Here is a 23,890-nt window from a genome sequence, read left to right on the forward strand (position 1 = left end):
TTGTTTGGAAAGGCTCCTGCGAGGACTGGATCTGACCACGGCGTTTTGTCTGTAATGCAATTTATGACTGATGTAATCTTTATTTTATTATCATTAAGACTCCCGCCGGCTGTGTCAGCAGATTCATCCGTGCACAAACAACAAAAAGTCAAGTGCTCGGGTGAAAGGAGACAAATCTGCGTGCAGCTTTGACTAAACACACAGTTGATAATGTCACATAGAGTCACGGACGGCCAGGAAGAAAGCCACAGTGGGCTACAGTGTTACCGTTACCCCCTTTCATCTACGCTGTGTTCAGATGATTGAGGTTAAAAATGGAAAGCCGAACAAAACGCCCTCCAACAAGTTCCCTTTTCATGAGCCTTAAAAGACATCTTTTCATCTCCCATTTTTATTTCCCCGCCATTGATCAGCCATCTCTCACAGATTGCTTCCAGACATCTATTCAGCCGCTCAGCATGCCTTTATTTCATAGGTCTTAATGGCAAGGTCTGGCTTTTGTGCACGGATTAAAACTTGAATCGCAATCGCTCAGACCGCCAATAAATTCACAGGAAGTAGTCTTTGTTGACTCGGACCAACAGCTTAGAAAGTTTGCATGCTGATGCAAAAATGGGCACATTTTTTGGGGGGTAAAAAATAGCCCTTCTCTTGCCTCATGCTGCGAAATTAGGACTTTTCATTCGGCACATGCGCCAGAAGAAGGTCATGTCAGTCTTGTGACAAGAGTGACAGGTCTGGGGCATCATTACTGAGACTTGGAAGGTCTGTGTAAGCACCTTTGGTCACCTCAGGAGAATAGAGCCCCACTGCGCTGCCGCCGGCCTAATGAGCACCGACAGCCCTGCGTCTAATGAGAAGAGGGCGATTGCGACTGTCTTCCATCAGCCCTCTGCTCTGTCGCTACAACATCCCATAATGCCTTGAACACACGGCGTGAGCGGCTGAGCAGCGGCGGATGTCTTGTCACACATCAATGCGAGGCGGCTTCGGGGGTCGGAGGGAGAATCTGCCACAAAGTCCTCAGAGCTAAAAACAGTGTGACGAGCTGCTTCCAGGTTCATATTTACCCAAACAGTCAATATGATCATGTGACACACTGTAAAAAACATGTATGTAAATCAGGCAGCAACCTCCAGGTCTGAGCAGGAGGCAAACCAGGAAGTGCCTTAAGCTGCATGCTACCGAAAATTCCAGCAGGGGGCGCTAAGTGTGGCTGCAGAAACATTTCTGTCCATTCATTTCAATGCAAAATGAGAAAACGTTTCACTTGATTTATTACCTCAGATTTTTTTTTAGGACAACACTATGGTCTCAATCACTAGTAAAAATCTTCTTCAAGAAAATTTGATGTTAATAGTGTAAATAATGGCCCCATTAAGAAGAAAATAGAAGATAAAGAATCGTATGATTTGGGGCGTGGCTACCTTTGATTGACAGGTCATTAACAAGGCGAGCCGTCATCAGGAGAGAAGCAGAACAATGCGTATCCACGGCAACGTGTCAATAAAGTTATATATAAAGTTATATAGATATAAAAAAGGAATGTTTATTTGAATGTTTTGTTCAGTAAAAATGTCTTGTTCAGCGTTTGGTTGGACTAACAGACACTCCAAGGAGTCGCTGCTCAGTTTTCTGAGGTCATTAACGTACATTTTGGGTTTTTTTGTTGCTAGCCAAAATGAACATCCCAGTTAATGCTCCAGCTAATGCTAACTTGAATTAGCAGCTTCTTCTCTCAGTCAGGTTGAGGTGTAGAGAGGCTGTAGTCAGTGATCAGATCCCTCTCACTCCTCCACAGTCCATATATGGTCTGCTTCCTGTATCGGAAACAAGATGGCGACGAGTGTAACGTTGAACTTGATGCTTCCAACGGGCCACAAACCAACAGGTGACGTCACGGTCACTACGTCCATTATTTATATACAGTCTATGGTAGAAATCTATCTATAAAGCAAGAAGCATCTGTGTGTGTGTGTGTGTGTGTGTGTGTGTGTGTGTGTCTTTCTAGTTCATATCTCGCTGACTGTTAGTCAGACTGACCACAGATTTCGTATGTGGCTTGCGCATGGCACGAAGGTGTGCATCCTCGATTTTGAAGATATTTAAATTCATTTTTAATTAATTTGTACGTCTCTTTTTGGTAATTGAACGTCTTTTTTGGTCATTTAACATCTTTTTTTTTGTAATTTAACGTCTTTTTTTGGTCATTTTACTTTTTTTTGGTCATTTAAAGTCTTCTTTTGGTCATTCTAAGTCTTTTTTTTTTAGTATATTTACCCATGCATATTTACCCGCACAGTCAATACGATCATGTGAAATCTGCAAGAAATAACTTCCTCACTGCAGCCTGCTCCCTTGTTTCCAGCTGGCAAAAAACATGTTGGATTACATCTACTGAAGCAGTCTGTTTTTAGTTCCGACTCAAACATTTTGTGAATTCCTGGCATGTCCAACTCTTAAAAAATCTCCTCATAACTTACTTTATTTGTTCACATTAGTGTTTCATCTGCAGTGGAATCTACATGTTGCAAACCATCATGCATCTACAGGTTTGCAGCTGTAATGCTATGTTTCCCTGCAGCAGAATGAGCTCTTATATGCACCTTTGAAATGTTATGTTTGCAGTCCGTATGAAAGGCCTTCAGTGGATATTTGTGGACAGATTGGCTTTGGACTCTGCAACAATTGATTCGCCTTTGGTGGCGATCCAGATCTGGGATTTCTGCCACTAGATGATTATCACCTTGTAGCCATTATTATAAAACCAGCGAAAAAGAAGAAACAGACTTGATTCCAAAAGTTTGGGATAAGTTTGGAGAGGCAAAGTTAGTCTGAAGTGTTAAGAGCAATTTTCTTTGTTGGAGAGTTGTTAAGCGTTGGCGGAGGTTCTCTGGAAAATTAGTCCAATCAAATTAGAAAGGAGGGACACCTTTTCTTAGCAGCAAACACAATTATTCTGGAAAGTTGTGTTGGCATTTAAATTCAGCCGAGGCTGTTTTAAGCTGTGATGTAAGTCGTTGTGAGGCCTTCCCTCCCTCGTGTCGTATCATTATAAGAGCAGTTAGTGTAATTACTGAATCTTTTTGATATTGTGAAAGACAAATATGATCCTCGGTTTACTTGATTTCACTCGAGCAAGCCAAGAGAAACCTGCCACCAATCTTTCATCATGCATGTAAATCTGCCGACGTGCAAAACTAATTATACCTGTGTCACAAATGTCCATTGAAATTTATTGATAAGTACTTTCACAATTGGCTCTTTGAGTGGGTTGCATTTGGCCACTCAACCGTGGACATCTTCACACCCACACCACAAAATTTTTTTCCCTGTATATCCAGTTATGCCAGTTTCTCAATTACTCTGCGAGTGGGCTGGTGCAAAAAAAAAAATATTGGGGGGGAAAGTTGGCTATAGCAACATTCACCATCAGCCCACACAGAATTATTCTATGTGATGATATAAATCTTATTTAATTATGTGATAGCGGGCAGGTTTGCCAAGCGTGATGAAAGGAGCGAGGTGTTCAGATATACCTGCAGCAGCGAGTTGGACGATTTAACACACGACAGAAGCATCGCTGTAAATCCTGAGAGTGTAAAAACTGAGTCAACACCGGGCCAGCGTTTATATAATTCAACTCTTTTTCAGGTAGTTTTCAACACTTGCTGTCCTAGATTCATATCAGGTGTGTTTTAGAAAGTAAAAGAAAATTTTGGGTTCAGGAGGTGAAAATGTGGCCGAAGTTCAGTTTATAACCTCCATAAACCCTTAACTTGTGTTTCCAAACTGGTGAACTTTTCCTTTGACCTTAGTTCATTTGGAACTAAAAACATAACAGCATAATGTGTGTGTTTTTTCCCAATGGTCTTTTTATTGATGACAAAGTATGTATAAGACAATCACTGTACAGGAAGAACATTTTTAGATTTTTTGTACAACGTCCACCCATGACACAACACAACCAACTGGCCAAACATCCGAATCATAGACATAAAAAAGATTAATGACCAAAAGGATGAAATACATGGAAGAATAACATGGAGGAAAAATAAATAAATAATAAAAATACAATTTTAAAAAAGGAAGGGGGGGTTCTCAGAAATTGTTGAGGGTTTCTCATAAAATACCAAGAAGGGGCACCATATTTTGTAGAATTTGTTCTCCGATCCCCGAATAGTGTATCTAATGTTCTTTAGATTCATGCAGGATCTCATGTCTCTGAGCCAGTGTGAACAGGAAGGAGGAGCTGGGTCCTTCCACTTCAGTGAAACAGCTCGTAGGGCTAGTAAAGAGGCAAAAGCCAGAAAGTTGAGCATAGCTTCAGGTAAATTCAAATCTGGAGCAATGCTAAAAATACCAGACAAGGGATTGGGCTCTATTTGATGATGAAGGATTTCAGATAACGCATGAAAAACCGATGTCCAGACGTTACCTAAAGAGGGACATGTGACAAAGTGAGGCAGGTGCACCTTTACATTATCACACAGAGTATCAACACCAGGGTACATTCACGTTAATCTGTTTTTTGATATGTGGATACGATTAACTACTTTAAATTGCAAAAGTGCAAGTCGAGAACACATAGAAGAGGAATGTATCCGATCAAGCACCGAGTCCCACGTGTCCTCTGCAAAGGTATAATTTAGGTTCTTATAGCTGCCACTGAAGAGCAGTGTAGTTTGGAAATAAGGTTATATAGATTAGATATGTTGCTTTTACGGCATAATGTGTTTGTACGAGCAGTTTATCACAACCAAAATGTAAGTTTATTGTTAGGTGGCGCCCTCTTGCTGCAACCACAATCTTTCCCCACTCTTTATCCAGATCCACCCTGTATCTATGTTCTCTAGAGCAGTGGTTCTCAAATGGGGGTACGCGTCCCCCTGGGGGTACGTGAAGGCACTCCAGGGGGTACGTGAGATTTTAACATATACATTTAAAAAGTAGCATCCATGCAAAAATCCTTTAAAATAATTATTTCATAAATATTTTAGGAAAATATAAGTATAAGATAAAATTAATTTTATATTCAGTAGGCTATTCAATTTCATTTTCCTAAAAACCCAGAGTCTCCCCCCATACCAGGATGGTTCGACCCAACCTGTCAATCACCTGGCATCACCTGTCAATCACCTGAAAACTCAAAGATGGAGTCGTGGCTGAAGCGTAGCAGTTATAGTTTTAAATGGTTATATGCTCACTGTTTTTACTACATTAGTTTGAATCAGATCAGAAATATTTGCAATAATTTTAGTCATGGATTATTAACATTTAAAATGTTTGAAATAGTTTGTTTTTTTTCCCAAATATTTGAATGTTTTATGTGTTTATCAGTTCCAAAGTTTAATAAATCAGACACTGATGGCACAGCGATCTGTTTTTAACTCTTTTTTTTTTTTTTCGACCAAAAAAGCTTTGCCCTGGTTAGGGGGTACTTGGCTGAAAATATATTTCACAGGGGGTTCATCACTGAAAAAATGTTGAGAGCCACTGATCTAGAGCTTCAACTTACTCCACGGTTTTGCAGAATGGTCTTGATATGCATATCAAATACAGTGAAGGAGAGATTAATTCATGTTTAATTAGTCTTTTTCAAGAGAGCTGCCCATTGTTCCTTGACGACACTATTTGATGCATTCATATCTCACAGTAATACATTTCTATACATACCGTGCAGCATCATGTTTGTGGCTGATAGATTAGTTAACTTTAATAACATCTGTGGGGAGCTTTGCTTTGCTTTAGCTGCAGAGGAGAAAAAAAGAGGCAGATAGAGAGTAATGAAGACGATAAAAACCAGTAAATACAACAAATATATTCATCTTTATATGCATGTTTATATAAATTCGCTGTATAAACAGGCACATTTAATTCGTAAGCTGCTCACCGTGTGCTGGAATGAGTGATTGATTCTTTTGTCGGATGAATGAGAAGCTGATTCAAAGAAAGAAAACAAAGGTTATAAGAGGACATGAACACACGCTGGAGGAATTACCCAGCAGCAGGTGCATCTTTGGGATGTTTCTCTCTCACACACACACACACACACACACACACACACACACACACACACAGAGGATTAGCTTTGTTACACCCACAAATGCACTCACAAAAGCATGAATCGCTGCTTCACACACACACACACACACACGGACGCGTCGATAGAAGATTACAGATGCTTTCGGCGGCAAAACAATCTTCTGGCGTCATTATCTCAGTGTCAGAGCTGTAATGCTTGACATCGCATTAAGGTGAAAAAAGAAAATGTTAATAAGGACTCAAATATAAACCAATTTAGTGTTGTGGCTGCTTTATATTTTTACACCTGCTGTGCTCGCCTGGCACAGCATGGTGTAAAAATATATACTTTTTTGCAATTATTGTGTAATATATCACATGAAAGCTGCAGCAGCGGTTATAAAAGCCAGCTACCATTATCATATCTCCTGAAAACTGAAATCAGAGTTTCATCTTCTGCTGCTTCACCTTAAGATATCAATAAACCCTTGGCAGCTCCCCCACTGCTTCACCCCGCCGCCGCGAACACACAAAACCACATTTCTATGCTCTGTCGACCCAAATCCAGCTTTGGAAAGCATCGACTCCTACCTTCCCAATTCTGCTTTCTATATAACCAACTCATCCTCCTCCTCGTCCTCCCACTCAGCCGCATAATCCATAACGTTTTGTTTCGCTGCTACGCCGATGACACCCCGCTGTATCTCCCACGGAAACCTGATGATCCAAATAGCTGCTTCTGTCGTGTCGAGCACAGGACGTCCTAGAACTTCTAACAGCTTAATGGGAGTAAGTTATTTTACCTGGCAGACCCTCCATAAAAAGTAAATGTGCTGCATTTATGTAGTTCTTCTACACCGTACGGGGCAAAGCACTTTGCAATTTGCCTCCAATTTACACTCAGAATCATACATCTAGGGCACTTTGAGATCCAACACCCAACCTTGAGATAGGTTCAGCAAATATCTGTAAAGTTAAATAAATAAAAAAGCATCATTGAAGGCAAAATAACCCAACTATTTGTCAATTCAGGGTCAAGAAAACTAGATGGAGAGCAAATATTTGGTTCAAATCATCATTTAATTTCACTTTTTTAACTCCTTGTACAACCCCAGAAGCATTAAAAGGAGCCTGCTTTGGAATTTATTTCATTTTATAGATCATTTTAAGATATCTAAAGCTCTGACCTTGATGCTACCTGAGGCTGGTTTCACATCGATCCACCTCAAACAAACATCAAAGCTCATTTAGTTGCACACAAGTCGACATCTTTATCTGTTGTGGACTCTTGTTGTGCATATTTCTGTTAGCAGATGCCAAATCTATAAGCCTCTTTTTTTGGGTCAGTGATTTTACCTCTCACTCTTGTACATTATGGTCACACACAGAAACAGCAGATCATTGAGGTTCTCATAGGAATGAACAGACTCCCAGATAAGGTGTAAGGTAGTTTTGAATACATGATGTCCTAGATTCATATCAAGGGTGTTTTAGAAACTAAAAGAACATTTTTGGAGGGTTCTGGAGGTGAAAATGTGTCTGTAGTTCAGCATATAACCCCCATGAGCCTTGTGCCTAACTTGTGTTTAACTTTTCTTTAACCTTAGTTCATTTGTAGACCGTCTTCCCCTAAAAACAATGGCATAATGTGTTTATATGAGTAGTTTATCACAACCAAAATGTAAGTTCATTGTTAGGTGGCGACCTCTAGTGGCTGCAGTAATTATGACAGGAGCAATGGAGGAAGTGAGGCGGTATAAAGAGCATTAAAGTACGTGCAGGGTGGATCAAACAAACACAGGACTTTGACCCAAACTAAACTGTCCAAAATCTGCTGCAAAAGTTACATTTTTGTTAATGTGGCCGAGGAAAATTCTGCACCCCAACGGCAGATCATTGTGAGGTCCTCATAGGAATGAACAGACTTCCAGACAAGGTGTTCAGTAGGTTTGAAAACATGATGTCCTAGATTCATATCAGGTGTATTTTAGTAACTAAAAGAAAAATTTGGGGGGTTCAGAAGGTGAAGATGTGGAGCGATGGAGAAAGTGATACAATATAAAGAGCGTTAAAGTCCGTGCAGGGTGGATCAAACAAACAAACGACTTTGACCCAAACAAAAATGATCAAAATCTGCTGCAAAAGTTACATTTTTGTAAACACGGTTGAGAAAAATTCTGCACGTCCCCCACAAAAAGAGAAAAGTTTTGGATCATTGAGGTTCTCATGGGAATGAACAGACTTCCAGACGAGGTGTTACAGTCCTGTTATGTCCATGTTTTTGTTTTCATCCATCTGAGTTTTTGGAGTTTCAACACGAGCATGATGACGATGATACTTCTTGCGATTATAAATCATTTCAGTTGTCTAGGCACTGATGACAAAAGCCATCGCAGAGCATAAACCATTAGGAGGAAAATAATTATTAGGGTAGGTATTTTCTTGGTGTTGTGATTGCAGGGTCATTATGCTCTCCCTAATGAACCAAACCAGCAGCGAGTCTCCATCTCGGCTCGAGCCGTTATCATCGCCCTTCAGAGAATATAAAAAGGAAAACACTTCAGCAGCAGGCTAATTAAAACCAGAGAGGTCTGGATGAGGAGGCCAAACAACCCACACAGGTGGCGGGCACGTCACCGCGTTGTGTGTGTGTGTGTGTGTGTGTGTGTGTGTTTATGTGTGTGTGAGCTACTGTAGCACATCATGTTTATGCATGTCTGTGTGAGTGTGGGTGTGTGTGAGGCAGCAATTCATGTTTTTTTCTTCTTTATCCGTGTGTGTCAGTGTGGTACATCTGTGAGTGTGTGTGAGGCAGCAAAGGACAGTGTTAAAGCGTGTGTGTGTGTGTGTGTGTGTGTGTGTGTGTGTGTGTGTGTGTGTCAGAGGTGTATGATTGTTAGAGGTGCTTTCCATTCATTTTAATGGCTTCAGCCCTCCACTGCTGTCGCTTCATTCTGCTGCCTGCACGGCTGACAGGAAGGACCTCGCAGCTTTCATCTGACAGGACCCTGCTCAAATAGGCCATTGGTGCACCATAATTAGTTCAAATGTCGAAGCCGGTGAATTATTGATGATTGGGGACGAGTAGGGAGGAAGACATTTCACATCAACTGTGTGGGTTTTTTTTTTTAGCTGTCTCTTTTTAAAGGACAGCTGGTGCTCTGCGGTTCCCACCACAAACATGAATCTCTGGTGTTCGGGCCGCGAGAGGATGCATTTGCATCGGGCGGAGAAATAAACTGGGGTAGTAAAGGGAATAATTACAGAGGAAAACTGTGAAATAATGTCTTGTTTTTCAGCGAGAACAGCTGGCTAAAGAGAGCGCTACACATTCTTGGTTGTTTTTATTCCAGCATGCATGTGAAAAAGGGATACCTTAGCACTGGGTGGAAACAAAAAGTAAGCCACACCATGAAGACAGGGGCTAATTTATGCTCCTGCCAATCATTGGATATAATTGCGCTACCATGGCATAATGGCAGCTCAGGCCTAGTCATTTTCCCCCTCCGGCTCTATCTCAGGTACTTAGAGGGGTTTCCATCAGCTCCTGATTTTTCAAGAGAGACCTCTCAGACAGGAATGACAATGGACTTTCAATGGCTTATAATTATGCCACTTTCCTGCACAATTTCCTCGGCATCATTTGCATTAAGACTCATATGAGTGTAAGTGCACCATATGCTGCTTTTGCCGAGGCCCTTTTGATCAGCTCCACCTCTGAAATTACCAAGTGCCGTGACATTTCCTGGAATGTCTGTGAGCCGCCCCGGCCGTCCGACAGTTATCTGAATCTGCTAATTAGATGGATCAAGTCCAAAGTTTGTGGTGGCGCGAGCTGACACGTGTGTGTGTGTGTGTGTGTGTGTGATTATTGTGACTGAGGATCACAAAGTGTGCTGAGAGGCACCTTGGATTCATGGCATGAAAAGCTGCGTCCTTTTTTCAAGGTTATTCAACACTGCGTCTTGTTTGCTTTTTTTTTTTTTTGGGAGGTAAAAAAAAGCCTCTAAAAGCAGAGAAAATGATGCTGGATGTTTGTGATGCTGCTGATCTGCCCTGCTGCTTTTAAAAAGGCCAAAGGTAATACTGCCATCTAGTGGCCGTGCAGCAGTACAGCAGCTGTGAATCAGACACATCTTAATATAAAAAGAGTTGAAATTCTGTGCAAAAATGCCTCATACCATCCAAAAATAAATCCAAATGCTGCTGCCATCTTTTTGCATCCTGCATAATCAAAAATAAAGCATGAGTTGAATCATCTTTTCCCATTTAATCATGCATTTACTTTTTAATTTGCTGCCTTGGCTGCTCAAACAAATCCTAAAGATAATGACAGTATTTATGTCTGGGACCTCTGCGGTGCACGCTCCTGCCTTTTTAAGTTGTAATTAGAGCTTGGACGGTGTTTTCCTTTCAGATGGCTCTTAATTCTGGGATTTGTTGCTCACAAAAGCCTCCCTCATATCTCTTCCTCTCTGCGGATTTTCGAGCAGTAGGCGTCTCTTATTCAGCTCGAGAGGTTGCTGAAAATAAATCATCACCCTCCCACCAGTATGCGAGAATGTCCAGATGGTTGAATTTTCACTGACGTCCTCCCGCTGAATTTCCCCATTGTCTTCCACGCTAAAATTAGAAGGTAATACTTGGTGAAAACGCTGCGTCTGCTCTGAGGGTGCTAGTTAATTATCAGGAACTGGATTTATGTTCCACCCACGAATGAACCATCAACGCTGCATTGTGTGAGAGTGTAAAGTCCAAAGCTAAACCTTGAAGCCCCCTTGAGGTTTGTTGCAGAGACCAAATGGCAGAAAAGAAACTGCTTTCTTTAGCAAGAACAAAAGAAAAAAAAATGCCCTCAAGGTACGAAAAGATTACGTCGTTTCTACAATTATCAAGACACAAAAGCGTGCAGAAACTCATTTAAATATTCTCCTCGTGCAGGATCTCAACTTGTATTTCCAATCATGCCTCATTACTCCTATTAACATTACTAATTCAGCAGCACAGCAACCCAACAACTAATCACTTCAGCACTCTATTAGAGCTGTTTTAAACATTTCTGCCTGCACTGAGAGAAAGCTGCTCGTTTAATGCAATCAGCATTGTTCAGTAAGTAGCCTGTAACACAATCAATTAATCAATATGTAAGCAGAGAGGCAGCAGGAAGTGACCATTGTATGTTGTGATTTGATGAGAATTTACTTTGGCGGCGTTTGACAAATGACTGTTTTATCTTCGGATGCAGCGAGGGCTTAAATTCAATGGGGAAGAAATCCAATGTTATGAGGCCGGGATTAAACCATCTGCATGATTTGGCACTTCTTTTCATTTCTGCATGCTATATGTGCTTTCCAGGCCAAAATTAGGGGCTTAAGATTTTTTCTGGGGGTTTTTTTGCACTGAGGACGGCGTTTTTTAAACTCGAGAGTGAAACTTGAGTCGAGTACAGTTCATGACGACCGCTCAGATCTGGCAGGAAGAGGTCGCTTACTGTAAATGCTAGAATGAGCCAAACTGTCCGAGGATAGACGGGGTTTTCAGGGGGAATCAGCTCTTTCTTATCACTAGAATTCAACAAATCATTACACACCAATGAGTTTGCTTTCTCAGTGTGTTTAAGGAGGTTAATCTTATCAAAGCTGCATTAAAAACTGCTCATTTTCTGCATATTTCTCCTTTTGCACTAGAACATGTTTGCATGCTTTGCACAAAGGACCCCAGTCTGCTCTGATTGGTCATTGTTTGCAAGTTCTCTGCAAACTGTGCTCTCTGCACCATCATTGCAGCCGGGGAATAACTACAACAGTAGCAGTGTTGCAGCACCAGGCCTGTTAACGAGGCTTGCAAAGAATGTAACTGCACATGGAAGTCAAATTTTCTTCTACAATGAGGCGTGTGTGCTTTACACTGTATGCAAACTGCAGCAAATTAAAACAGGACTGATATGATCATGAGTCTGAGGCAGAACAAAGTGGCGTTATTCATAACAGTGGTGATTACCGTCATTAAATCACCTGAAAACATCACCAGGCTGCTGCAGTAGAGTCGTTATTGTCGTAACTAACGTTGGTGTAACATTTACTCAAGTACAATTTTGAGGTGCATGTAGTTATCGATTATATTCCATTTTATGCAACTTTAAACTTCTACTTCACTACGTTTTAGAGTTCACTATTGTAATTTTTACTTCATTACATTTAGCTGGCAACCATTGTTACTTTTCAGGTCGAGATTTAACATAAAAACATGATACATTTATTATAGTATATTAAGTAGTTAAAATGATCCCTACCTCTACAAAATGCTTGCTTTCTTATTAATTTAATGCCGGTTACAACTAAAGGTACATTTGTTTGGACAAATATAACAAAAATAGCTCATAAGTTTAATTTAAGAGCTGATATCTATACATTTTCCATGGTTTTCTTGATAAAAATGTCTAGATACCAGCTCTTAAATTAAACTCTTATGAGCCATTGTTATTATATTTGTCCAAACAAATGTATCTTTAGTTGTACCAGGCATTAAAATTGACAAGACATTGAAGAAAACAGGGGTGGTCTAATTATTTTTTCCATAGCTGTATATTCAAAATATCTAAAACATTCTGCACGACAAGTACTTTTACTTTTAATACTTTACGTGCATTTTGATGCTGATACTTTTGTACTTTTACTTGCAGGACTTTTACATGTAGTGCGATAATTTCACAGTGTGGCATTAGTACTTTTACTGCAGCAAAGTGTCACGGTGTCAGTAGACTGTTGACTCAATTAGTCGGCTTCGTTTGGATTTTAGTAAACGGGCAACAACCAAAGGTCTCAGTTTTCACACATTAGGAAAAACAAAGCGATTAATCCACATGAACTGCTTCACATAGCAGCTTTAAGAACAGAAAATAGCTGTGATGTGCAAAAAAAAGTCACTTTTACACCTTTATTTGGGCTCCCAATACACAAATCGAGGATATGTTCATCAATACAGAGTCTGCTTTAGATCTCATGATACACTGAATGGAGGAAGGTCTGGACTGATGCAATAAACCAACAGGTTGAAATCTGAACTACAGTCCTATATACACAATCTTATTTTAGAGATCTGTATTTTCTGATAGTTAATAACATTTATCATACTGTATAGCGATTGACGAGGTACAATCACGAGGCCTTTTTGCAAATTTTTAGCCGATATATCTTAAATGCACTTTCACAGCAGATGTAACGTAAACTTCATTTGTAGCTCTAGAATGAGTCTGCACATTGAGTTCAGGTGTGGCCTTGGAAGTCCCGATAGACAGCAAGAAGAAGACAGCGAATGGGTTTCTGCCTCACATTTTGTTTTTCTGTTTCTTTTGGAGTCGTTGATGCACTCTTTGAAAAATAAGCAGACCGTGTGTTTCCTAAAGACAGAGATCGACCGTCTGCCGAACGAGGTGATACATCTCCACAGATAAAGGTAATAAACCCAAACAGAAGAAGATTCATTCTTATATCAAAAAAGTTCAAGACCTGAGATTTTCAGTGGAACAAAACGTCTTTAACATACAAAAAAAAAAACTGTCTGTAAACTGTCACGATGGCTGTGAACTCTAGCTTCGTCTTCCCTTTTGTGACTTAAAACATGCACATTTAAAATCATGTCAGCTCGCGTTAAAAGAATGTTTAAAATCTCATTATTCCAGCCGCGTTCTTAAAACTTCATGTTTCTTTTTTTTTGTGTTGCAAGCTAGTAGTACACAGCTCTATGCATATAATTTTACATTTTTCGACAGCTTAACGAGGAGAATCATCAGTAATCAGTGTGTAGACACGACTGAGGGCGATGCAGATAACTTAAGACAAATAAATTCATTTTTAAAATTCTATTAAACATGGTAATACCTTATTCTAGACAACACTGCCGACTCTGAGGGTTACAAGTTCATTCCTTGGGCACTTAGTAAAGAGTCCAGCATGTCAAAAGTGTCTTTGTAGTCAGTGTGTTGGCCGTTGGAGGTCAGCATGCCGTTGGTTCCGTCGTGGCCGTGGTGCTCCATCATCCTCTGGCCGCTCTCCGACGCGTAGTGGGCGGAGCTCAGGCCTCCCTTGGAGCTGCGGCCGCTCTTGGACGAGTGGTGGTGGTGGTTGTGGTTGCCGGCGTCGGAGTGAGGCCTCTTGCGGGACGAGCCGGAGGAGCCCACGTCCGGAGCTCGTATAGATAAGGAGGCGTTCTCTATTGTCCCTCTGCCGTTCCCGCTGAGCGAGTAGGCGTGCGAGTGGCCGTGTTTGGAGTGGCGGTGGCCGCCGTGCTCTTTGTGCTTGTCCTTCCCGGGCAGAGTCCCGCCCTGCTCCGAGCCGCCGTGGCGCTCCGACGACACTTTGATTCTCATCTTGAGCTCCTCGCTGGTGGCGGAGCCGTTCTCGGCGTAAGAAGGAGCGAGCCGGGACTTCTTGGAGCTGCTCTTCTCTCTCCGGCCGTCGCCCGACTGGCCGGCCTGCTGCGGCTGCGAGCGTTTCTTATGGTGGTGGGCCGGAGGAGGAGGAGCGTACAAGTCCGAGCCCGGCTCCTCTTTTATACCGTTCTGCGAGGCCAGGTCCGCCGCGTGTTTCTCTCTGTACTTTTCCAAAGTCAAGACTTTCTGCGGCCGTGAAAAAGCGGCGGCGGCGGCGGCGTTCGTGCTGAGCTGCTGGTGTTTACTGCTCGACCCGCCCGCAGCTTTCGTGTGTTCGTGTTTCGTGACCAGCGTGAAGTCTGAGAGGTGAGGCTCGGAGAAGTGGTCGTAGCCGCAGCTCTTGGACTGGTCGCTGAGCGGCTGGTAGGAGGCGTAGGAGGCTGCGATGTTGTAATGGGAGGAGATATCTGAGGAGTCTGAGGAGGTGGAGGGGAAGAAGGAGTTGGTGACACCAGGAAGGCCATCTAAGGACGTCCCCTGGAAGGCACTGTCCACTGTGGGGCCCTCTGTCTTTGGCTTCTTAGCTGCTTGAATAGCCTGAAAAGCAACAGAAACAACATGAGAGACTGAGTGAACACAGTAACAGGGAGGACCAGGAAGAGCTGGCTCCCTGCAGAGCAGAGGCTGTGCTGCCACTGCAGCCTCAGTCAGCCTGAGACAGAGCTACACTTCCTCACCAAATGTAAAAAATATGAACTAATTAGAGAAACATATTTCCAAAAATTTGAATCCGTCAAAAAAAGGTTTTTTAAAATGGTCAGATGAGGAAAAACTGCCGCTCCTCCTCGGGGAAGAGTCACAGAGCTGTAGATTAGATTAGCAGCAGTCTATGTTTCTGCCTGTCACACTGAGAGACAGCCAGTGACACACAGCTGTTGGTTGTTTTGTTTTTATTTTATTTTTTCTTCTTTTTTTTGCTGGGACAGTTAGATTGTATAAATTATATGTTGATTGTAATTCAATGATTGTAAATATTGCTATCTTTTATTGTCATTAGTTTTTCTTTTCTTTTAAAATGAATAACAGAATTATAATAATCTATTGTAAATATTGCTTTCCTTATCTTGTTATCTTTTTTCTGATGCTTGCTTTGGCAATATATACATTGTTATGTCATGCCAATAAAGCCAATTGAATTGAATTGAATTGACTGACACCTGACTGCTCCACACAGTCGCACCACATGCAGGTTTAACTCACCCTCCAGTTTCGTATCCTCTTCAGTTTGCTGGGCGTCTTCTCCAGGATCTGAAGAAACTCGTGTGTGAGCTCTGAAAACAGCAATTCATTGGCAGTGTCAGTAGTGGAGACAGGGATAGATAGATCATTCATTTGGCCTGCAACTAACAATTAATTCGACCTTTATTTTCTTGACTGCAGTGTACAAGAAATCAACATTCATCCATTTAATAAAGCTAAAAACTAGGCATGATTTTGCTATTTCTGCTTGGAGACTGACTGCTGCCTGTCGACTCATCAATTAATCCTTCCAGCTCTATTTTTTGTAGCCTGTTAACAGTTTAAGTCAAGTCAAATTTATTCATAAAGCTACTCAAGATGAGCAAAATTTCTGCACAGACCAGAGCGGGTAGTTCACAAAAGATAAAAAAACATGGATAAAAACAGTAGAGTACAAAGAAACAAAATAATACGCCAGTCTGAAATCATTCACCAGAGAATAAAACCATTGCATGGTTCTTTATCTGGTCTTTCTCTGTAATTTCCCCCTGCAGAGCACACCCAAGAAGCTCAGCTGTGTTTGCATGAAACTGCAGTTTCATCGAGACATGCTGAATCCTTTTATTGGCAACTAAAAAAGCTACACCTGCAGGATCAGCTCAGCCAGCTAATGTGGGCCCAAAATAAGTAAAACCAGGTACTTTCCACAAGTTTTCCTAATAGTAAATTAAAAAAAGGGCAAGTCCACTTGAGTAGAGCTGTACCATGCAGTTGAAATGTTCTATTAACTCTAATGTAATGCATCTCTAATTTAATCTAAGTACCAGTAAAGGAAGTAACTTCATTAGCAGCAGGACAAAATTAAAAACTGCGACTGGGAATTTGCAGATTCCTGCAGGTTCAGGATTGGTTTAGTGGAAATGTCCCTCATCTTCTGACTGTAAACACGTCCAGGAGTGAAATAAAAAGCTCTCACCGTCCAGCAGCTGTAAGGTGACGGTGCGGTCCACGTACTCCCACCAGTGCTTGCTGTCTGTGGACACGGGGATCTCCCAGTTGGACCACTTGCAGGCGAGGTGGATGCAGACACACGCGACCACCGTGGGCCTGTACTGCAGGCAGAAGGTAGTGAGGTGCAAACTGCAGGACGACACAAGAAACAAGAGGAAGATACGACTGTGAGTCTGGAGGATTTTTTATACCAACATGCATCTTCAATTTAAACAGTTTAAAAAGATAGTTTTTGATGTGGGGCTGTCTGAGGAACTCATCCATGTTGAGTTGTAGTTCCAGCAAGAATGCAAAGCAAAGCACTGCTGCAAACAAACTAACACACCAAGGTAAAATTATGTTTTTCTCAAAGGAGTCTGGTGGCTTTGAAAGGAGCAAATTGCTTTAGTCGTCTGTTGGCAAGGTAAAGCGCTAATAATATAGTTTAAACTCAAGCAGATAAACTTTTTTCAATGGGTTAAAATGTTTTTTTCTGCAGCACATCACTTAGTTTCTGAACCTGCTTCTAAAAACTGGAAACACGCCGCCCGACCGCCATCTACTGCAGCTGATTGTGGATAAGTACCTCACACAACCTCACTTCAAACAATCCCTTAAACAAGTACCATTAACATGTATATAAACTGATAGAAGTTTAGAGCAGTAATAATGTCTTCACATCCACACAGCCTTACCTCGCAGCACTGGAACATGTAAGAAAACCTATAGCACATGTTCCTAAATGTACGAATGAGACATACATAGCTTCATAGGAGAGTATTTTTGAACCCGTTTGGCCCCTTTGTGGATCGATTTGTGAATTTAATTTTTAAAAAAGAAATTCAAAAGTGTGTTTCTCAATCTCTTAGGTAATCTCTACTTAAACACAAATTAAATTGAATCTACTAGAGATGCACCGATTGGAGTTTTCTATTTCTTTCTGAGAATTATAATTGACAGCATACAAACATTTTTGTAACTTTTCTTTCATGAGAAATTAAAAAATTACTATGTTTGCCATCAAACATTGGCTATTTAAAAATTAGATTTACTGCAAAGATTGCAACGTCCTTCAAAATAAAACTAAATTAAAATAAATTAACTTCAGTATATCCCACTTGACTTTAGGTTGGTCCTTTGTGGGTTATTTTGCACTTGCAGATGTTACAAACTGCAGAACTTCAACATCAATAACATGTGCGACAATCTGCTGGTTCTGATAGAGGAGCAACTCAAACAATCAGTGCATTTCTAAAATCTTGTATTAGTGTAAAATCAGTGATGACGGGGCATCAGTGAACCTTGACAACATCAAACATTAAGACTGAGAAACACTGATGTTTGTAGCCAAGACTAATGATTCGACTTTTAGGTTTTCTACAGTTAATTTTCTCTGCACCCTGAATCCCAAACTACACTGCAAACTGGCTCGGAAACACACTGAAAGTTTAACTCAGACTAAAAACTTAATGTCTTTATGTCAACAAGTAGAAAGCATAAGTGCAGCTTTACTGTTTCACAACACTTTGAAGGCTCATTTATGCTTAAAGCAGCCTTCTGTCTGTATTCTACGTTCACTTTGTACCAATTTGTGCATGTTTTCTAAAACTGGCGTAACTCTTTGAATATATTATTTTGAATAATATATCCTCAATCACCTCTCAGACCTGCAGGCGCCTACGTCACAGCCTATTTTTGTCACAGGAGGGACATTACTGCAACTTCCTGAACCGTCTTAACATGCACGCCAAAATAAAAGACATCTGAAATGGATGCAAGTGAGGACTGTGCCGCAAATCAGTTACAAGTATATCTTACAGTGTTGCAGGAATGCAGAAACAGGCTTTATGTGCAACTGTAAATACAGTTCTAGCTCTCTAGATTATATACAAGCCTACTTAACAAAATAAAACAGCTTATTTTATAATTTGCATGAAGTAAAACACTAAATGTACTTATATAATTAAAATTATTAGGTAACTAGCAGCCTCTTAAACAAGTACAAACATCCTAAAAAAGTCAGTTACAGTAACAGTTAATCTCTAAAACATTTCTGCAGCATATTCCCTCTTTAAAAACCCTTCAGCTCACATGCATTAAATAACTCTCAACTGTCTGATCTCAGCATAAAAACTACTCCACCACACAGAACAAGCATTCAGTTTGCAGTATAGTTTGGCCTTTCATTGTTAGCTCTTTCTCTTAGGGTGAAAAATGTGCAAAAAAAAATTCAAAAAGAACTGTGAACTATACTTACCGAAGCACTCTATAAGTTTAAGAATCTTTAGTGGCAATCTATATTCAGGCTACCATTTGAGCTTTTTAGACATGTGCACTCCGTACCAAACAACCTGGAGAGGTAAACAGCACCACTACACTCCACATAGTGCATTCAACCCCTCTGTGCCAACACATGGCCCTTGTACAATACACCGCACAGCAGCCCGGCCGGTACTTCCCCGCGTCGGGGGTTCCCGGGATCCAGGCCGAACAGGGCGTTGGACACAGGAAGGGGGCCCCTGCAGGACAGGAAGCTATAGTGTGCTATTACAGTGCAATAACGGGAACAGGATAATAACCTGTTGGTAGCCATGAAATAGGAAGTCTGTGCCAAGTCCTTGCTTGCTGTAAAAGAAGGAGAAAGTTTGCATTAAAACTAGGAATAAAAGCATCAAAAATTACACTTTTAACTAAATAGGGCTGGGCGATATAGACCAAAAGTCATATCCTGATATATTTAGGCTGAGTATCGATATACAATATATATCCTGATATTTTTATCAAATGTTCAGTCAAAGTCAAGGCCAAAAATGACATGTCACAAGTAGTTTTATTGAAACCGTTTATGTAAGTGAATATAAATACTGTAGAACAGGAGTACCTTTTTAAAAAAAAAATCAAAGCTCCATAAAGTGCACATTTAAATAAAAGAAATATCTTAAATAAAAATAGCCTATGAAATAAAATACGCCAATCTTTCTCTGAAATAAATGTATATGAGAAAAGAATAATGAACATTACAAAAGAACTAAATCTGAAAGAAAAAAAAACTAGTAAGGGCAGCATTTTTATATAAAGAAAGAAGAAAATTTAACTATATCGATATATACGACATAATCCATTTCCATATCACATTTAAAAATATATCAATATACCTTTTAAATCGCCCAGCCCTACTAAATAATGGCATGAAATTATGTTAAAAGCAGCAGGTAAATAGTCTACTTTAGAGGGACATTAAGGATTTTGCAGAGAGAAGTCTTACCTCGCACTAGCTGGGAACATCTCACAACATCTGTGTGTGGATGATCAACTGTTATTTCAAAACCTGCAACAGAGAAGAAGATGATGAGTTTCCTGAGCAGAAGCAGAACTCTGCTGTGATATTGTGGTTTTATATTTGTTTAAAAAAAAAGGAACTAAAAAAACCTCAAGTGTTTGTTTTTGTATTTGAAAGCTTCATATCCAATGTCAACAAGCCCATGTGGGACTTTTCTGTGTAATTTTGCTGCTTCAACCTCGACTATAAAAGCCAGAAAAGCAAATCAACACCCAGGAAAAAAACCTAAATCCAGCTTTAACGGCACTCACCCAGCGTCTGCAGCACTATTGTTTCCAGTGCTACCAGCTCTTGTGTCTGCTGCTGGAATGCCTGAAAAAGATCAATCAAAGAGCAGTTTTAAATCTGCTTTCCAACGCCGATAGACTGATGATTCAACTCATTATCAGCATTCCTACAAAATAAAAGCATTGCCAGCGGAAAAACTGTAAAGGGTGCTGGAGGAGTGACATTTGAAAAGGGTGATCCTGCATTTTTAAGCACTCTGATATCAAAGTTTAAATGCACAGTCTGTTATTTCTGCTTCTACGGCTTTCTCAACCAAAAGAGAGTTTAGGGGTACAAGAAAATATTGCTACACTTGAGTATCTTGATGACATATATGGATTTTATAAGGAATCATGATTTTTCATTATTATCTTACATGCAAATGTTGGTATAAAACAACAAATTAGGTGGATTACTGTGCAGAAAAAAAGTCTGTATATGCATGTCAGAGTGTAATTCTGTGGATTTGTATAATTTGCATTCACTCTTTGATGCATCATGTGGCGTTTCCTGCATTTTCTGCATATTAGAGCAACTAGAAGAGGTCAAGGTTATGCAACAGTTGAGCAAACGAAGTGCATAGCTACTTAAAATCACAAGTTTCTCTGGGTTTAACCATTTGGGAGAAAGAAAGCACACAACTCGTCAAAATATAGAACATAAATCTAGTTGTTTTTAGACATTTAAGTGCAGAAATATTACATATTGCACTGTATGGGCATAATACAGGCTTTCATCATCATTTCTGTGCTTTCATGTAATTGGATCACATTATAATAATAATAATTATTATTATCATCGGAAATCCAATCTAAATGCTAAAATTCAACATGTGGCTGTCCTGCTGCAGATACAGATTTGTGGGACAGCTCTATCGACCATGCACTCTCTAAAAAAAACTAATTATCTTTGTCCTTTCTCTCTACAACGAATAGTGTTGACTTGGTTAACAGCAGATTCAATATCGGACTTTAATTTGTCTTTTCTTTTCACCCAAATGTTTTCTGCAACATCAGCTATCCTTGAGCTGCAGCAGAGGTGACTAAATGAACAAATTGTCTGAAAAACAACTTAAATTTATATTGAATTAAGCGAAACCTCAAGAGAAAACTGTGGAAACCGTCCAACTATTTCTTGAAGCCAACAGTGGCGTCTTTTGATTGCTTATTCGGCCCCAAAAACCCACAGATTTACAACCGAATATGCAGCTAAATCCAGCCACATTAGCCACCAACAACTAAATAATAAATTCCTCCAGCTGTAGCTTACTTACATTGCTCTTAGTGTCTAGGGCAGGCTCTTGTGGGTTAATGCAGGCATGGGCTATTTTAATGACATGCTCCAACTTTCTGGGCTGCTCTTCAACTTTAGCTGCGAGGAACAACGTAGTCTGGGAAATGACCTAAAGAGGGAGAGAGCAGAGAAAACCTCAGTGACTTTTCACAGTGGGTGCCACCAGTAATTATGGTATGAGCCAGCACTGCAGTGGTACTTACGTTTCTATGGAATTTACTGAAGGAGTGGATCATATAAAACCTGTGCATATATACTATAGCAGTGTTGATGATAAGTTGAGACCTGAGAGGAGAGTTAAGGCACAATAGATGTTGAACTCTGACCCCCCCCCCAAAGGACCATCCCTCTGGACACAGACACCACCCATACTGACTGGAATACATAATATATATACTTGCACTACTGTACAGTTAGATCTGCATTTTTTTTAAATATAATCCATACCTGTATATACTGCATTTAAAAAAAAATATAATTCATTCCTGTATATATTGCACTATGATTCACTTAATTACTGCTTAAGCACTTCTGGTTAGATGCTTTAGATTGTTAGATTTCGTTGCTTTGTACTTGTGACATACCGGTATGCAATGACAAAGTTGAATCTAATCTAATAAAAGAGATAAAGAGGCATAATTAAATCTCCTGTAGCAGCCTTTTGGCACATTAGCATCGAGCTACAGAAACGTGTACTTCTAAAGTGAAAACCGCAGAATAAAAGTAGCAGCTGTACCACGTGGTGGGGAGGAAATGATGCGTTTATAAGGTAGCGAAGGGGTTAAATCACACGTATGAGCAGTGTTAGTGGTCATTTGTTGCTGATATTTATAGACACAAAGCTAACAATGGAACCTGCAGACAAAACAATAGCTAACGAGGAGCTAGCCGGCAGTCAGCTCAATATTAACAGCTTAGTAGAAGAGTTAAACACAAGATATTCACAGTGAAGACTCCTAACATGGTAGAGACACATTTTAGGTGTTTTTCAGAGGTTATATTATAAATGTTAACGAGCCGTGTCATCCCGGCCTTTCTGTGAGCTAATGCTAACTGGAGCTAGCCGCTCGAGAGGATACACGTTGAGTCTCTGGCCGATGTCCTGGATCAGGTTGGCGGCCTGCTGCCGGTAGGAGAGCTCCCTGTCGGCCTCGATCCCTCCGCGGCGCGACGGCGTGTTCTCCAGCTGCTCCCGGGTGAAGAGCCATTTGGTAGAGGGTCCCCGGTGCACCGCCATTACGCTCCCACGGCCAAGCCCGACGGTGCTAGCATCGGGGAGGGAGTGGGGCGGCGGGGGCACCGGAAGGACGAAATGAGGAGCCCAGGCTGATTAGAACCGGTTACACGGTTTCCAGACAGCGCCACCAGCGGCCGGTGGTGTACACTGCACCCTTAAGATAAACCGTCACCCTGTTAATAAAGTATAAAGGTGTCTATGGAAATGTAGCCTACCATTTAAAAAAAACAAAAACATTTTTAAAAAAATAATAAATAGGCTAATAAAACTACGAAACAGTCTATTTGCATGTAAATTTAAAAATAGTAATAGTTTTTATTGTAAAAACAAAATTCACATTTTAAAAAATGGTCTAGAAACATAAAAGGCACACTGTGAAAGCTCCTATGATTGCAGTTTCAACTGGCTTTCTCAGTGTGTCCACATATATATAAATTAAGTTATTACTGTAAATAAAAAATGTGTATTTTCAATAAATAGATGGACTCCAGAGGGTTAAATAAAATCTCAAAGTGCTACAGAGTGAGTGTAATATAAAAACAATAACAAAAGTAGACATCAATCAATCAATCACACTTTATTTCTAAAGCACTTTTCATGCAAATAAAATGTAATCCATTTTAAATTGTCAAATACATATCATTTAGAAAATATAAAATAAAATAATAATAATAACAATACTATCAATATTTCACCTAATTAGACTACACTAAAAAAAGTTAAATACAGTAAATAATTAGGATTTATGAATTAAATGTGCTACTAATGTACGCCACTAGGGGTCGTCACTGTACTTTCCATAATTATTGGTGTTTATTATGGCTGAATTTATAGTACATATAGAGCAATTCATATTTGCCACAGCTGATGTTATTCATTAAACTGTGGCTTAAGAGTTCACTCCCTAAAAGTAATAAAATTAAATAAAACGTAATGAATGAAAATAAAGAAATATTTTTTGTGATCATATTTTACAGCATGCCATTGTCCCCTGGCCTGCAGTACTCCCTCTCAACCACTAGATGGAAGCAGAGACCATGAAAGAAAAGAAGCCAGGTAAATCAGGTAAATAGGGAAGAAAAGCACCTTAAATCCATAAGACTACTTTAGTGTTACTTCTACAACTTGT

General features: G+C 40.3%; 1 protein-coding gene across 3 annotated transcripts; it reads right to left on the bottom strand.

Annotated features, from left to right (window-relative positions):
* Positions 1-12,946: 12,946 nt before the first annotated feature.
* On the bottom strand, positions 12,947-22,834 carry LOC131962990 (cyclin-T2-like). Of its 3 annotated transcripts, XM_059328114.1 has the most exons (9): positions 22,604-22,834; positions 21,728-21,809; positions 21,505-21,633; positions 20,216-20,276; positions 19,890-19,952; positions 19,204-19,249; positions 16,611-16,774; positions 15,656-15,726; positions 12,947-14,992 (listed from the first exon to the last, which is right to left on the bottom strand). In XM_059328114.1, the coding sequence occupies exons 1-9, from the start codon at positions 22,759-22,761 to the stop codon at positions 13,937-13,939; spliced, it is 1,830 nt and encodes a 609-aa protein (XP_059184097.1). In that variant the 5' UTR covers positions 22,762-22,834; the 3' UTR covers positions 12,947-13,936. The 3 variants fall into 3 exon arrangements, 2 of the variants coding, with proteins under 2 accessions (XP_059184097.1, XP_059184098.1); XR_009389984.1 differs by lacking the exons at positions 12,947-14,992; positions 15,656-15,726 and having other exon boundaries at positions 16,649-16,774; positions 18,882-19,249; XM_059328115.1 differs by lacking the exons at positions 12,947-14,992; positions 15,656-15,726 and having other exon boundaries at positions 16,691-19,249.
* Between the last annotated feature and the right edge of the window lie 1,056 nt (positions 22,835-23,890).

Source organism: Centropristis striata, chromosome 24, assembly GCF_030273125.1.
Source record: "Centropristis striata isolate RG_2023a ecotype Rhode Island chromosome 24, C.striata_1.0, whole genome shotgun sequence".
Lineage (NCBI taxonomy): Eukaryota > Metazoa > Chordata > Actinopteri > Perciformes > Serranidae > Centropristis > Centropristis striata.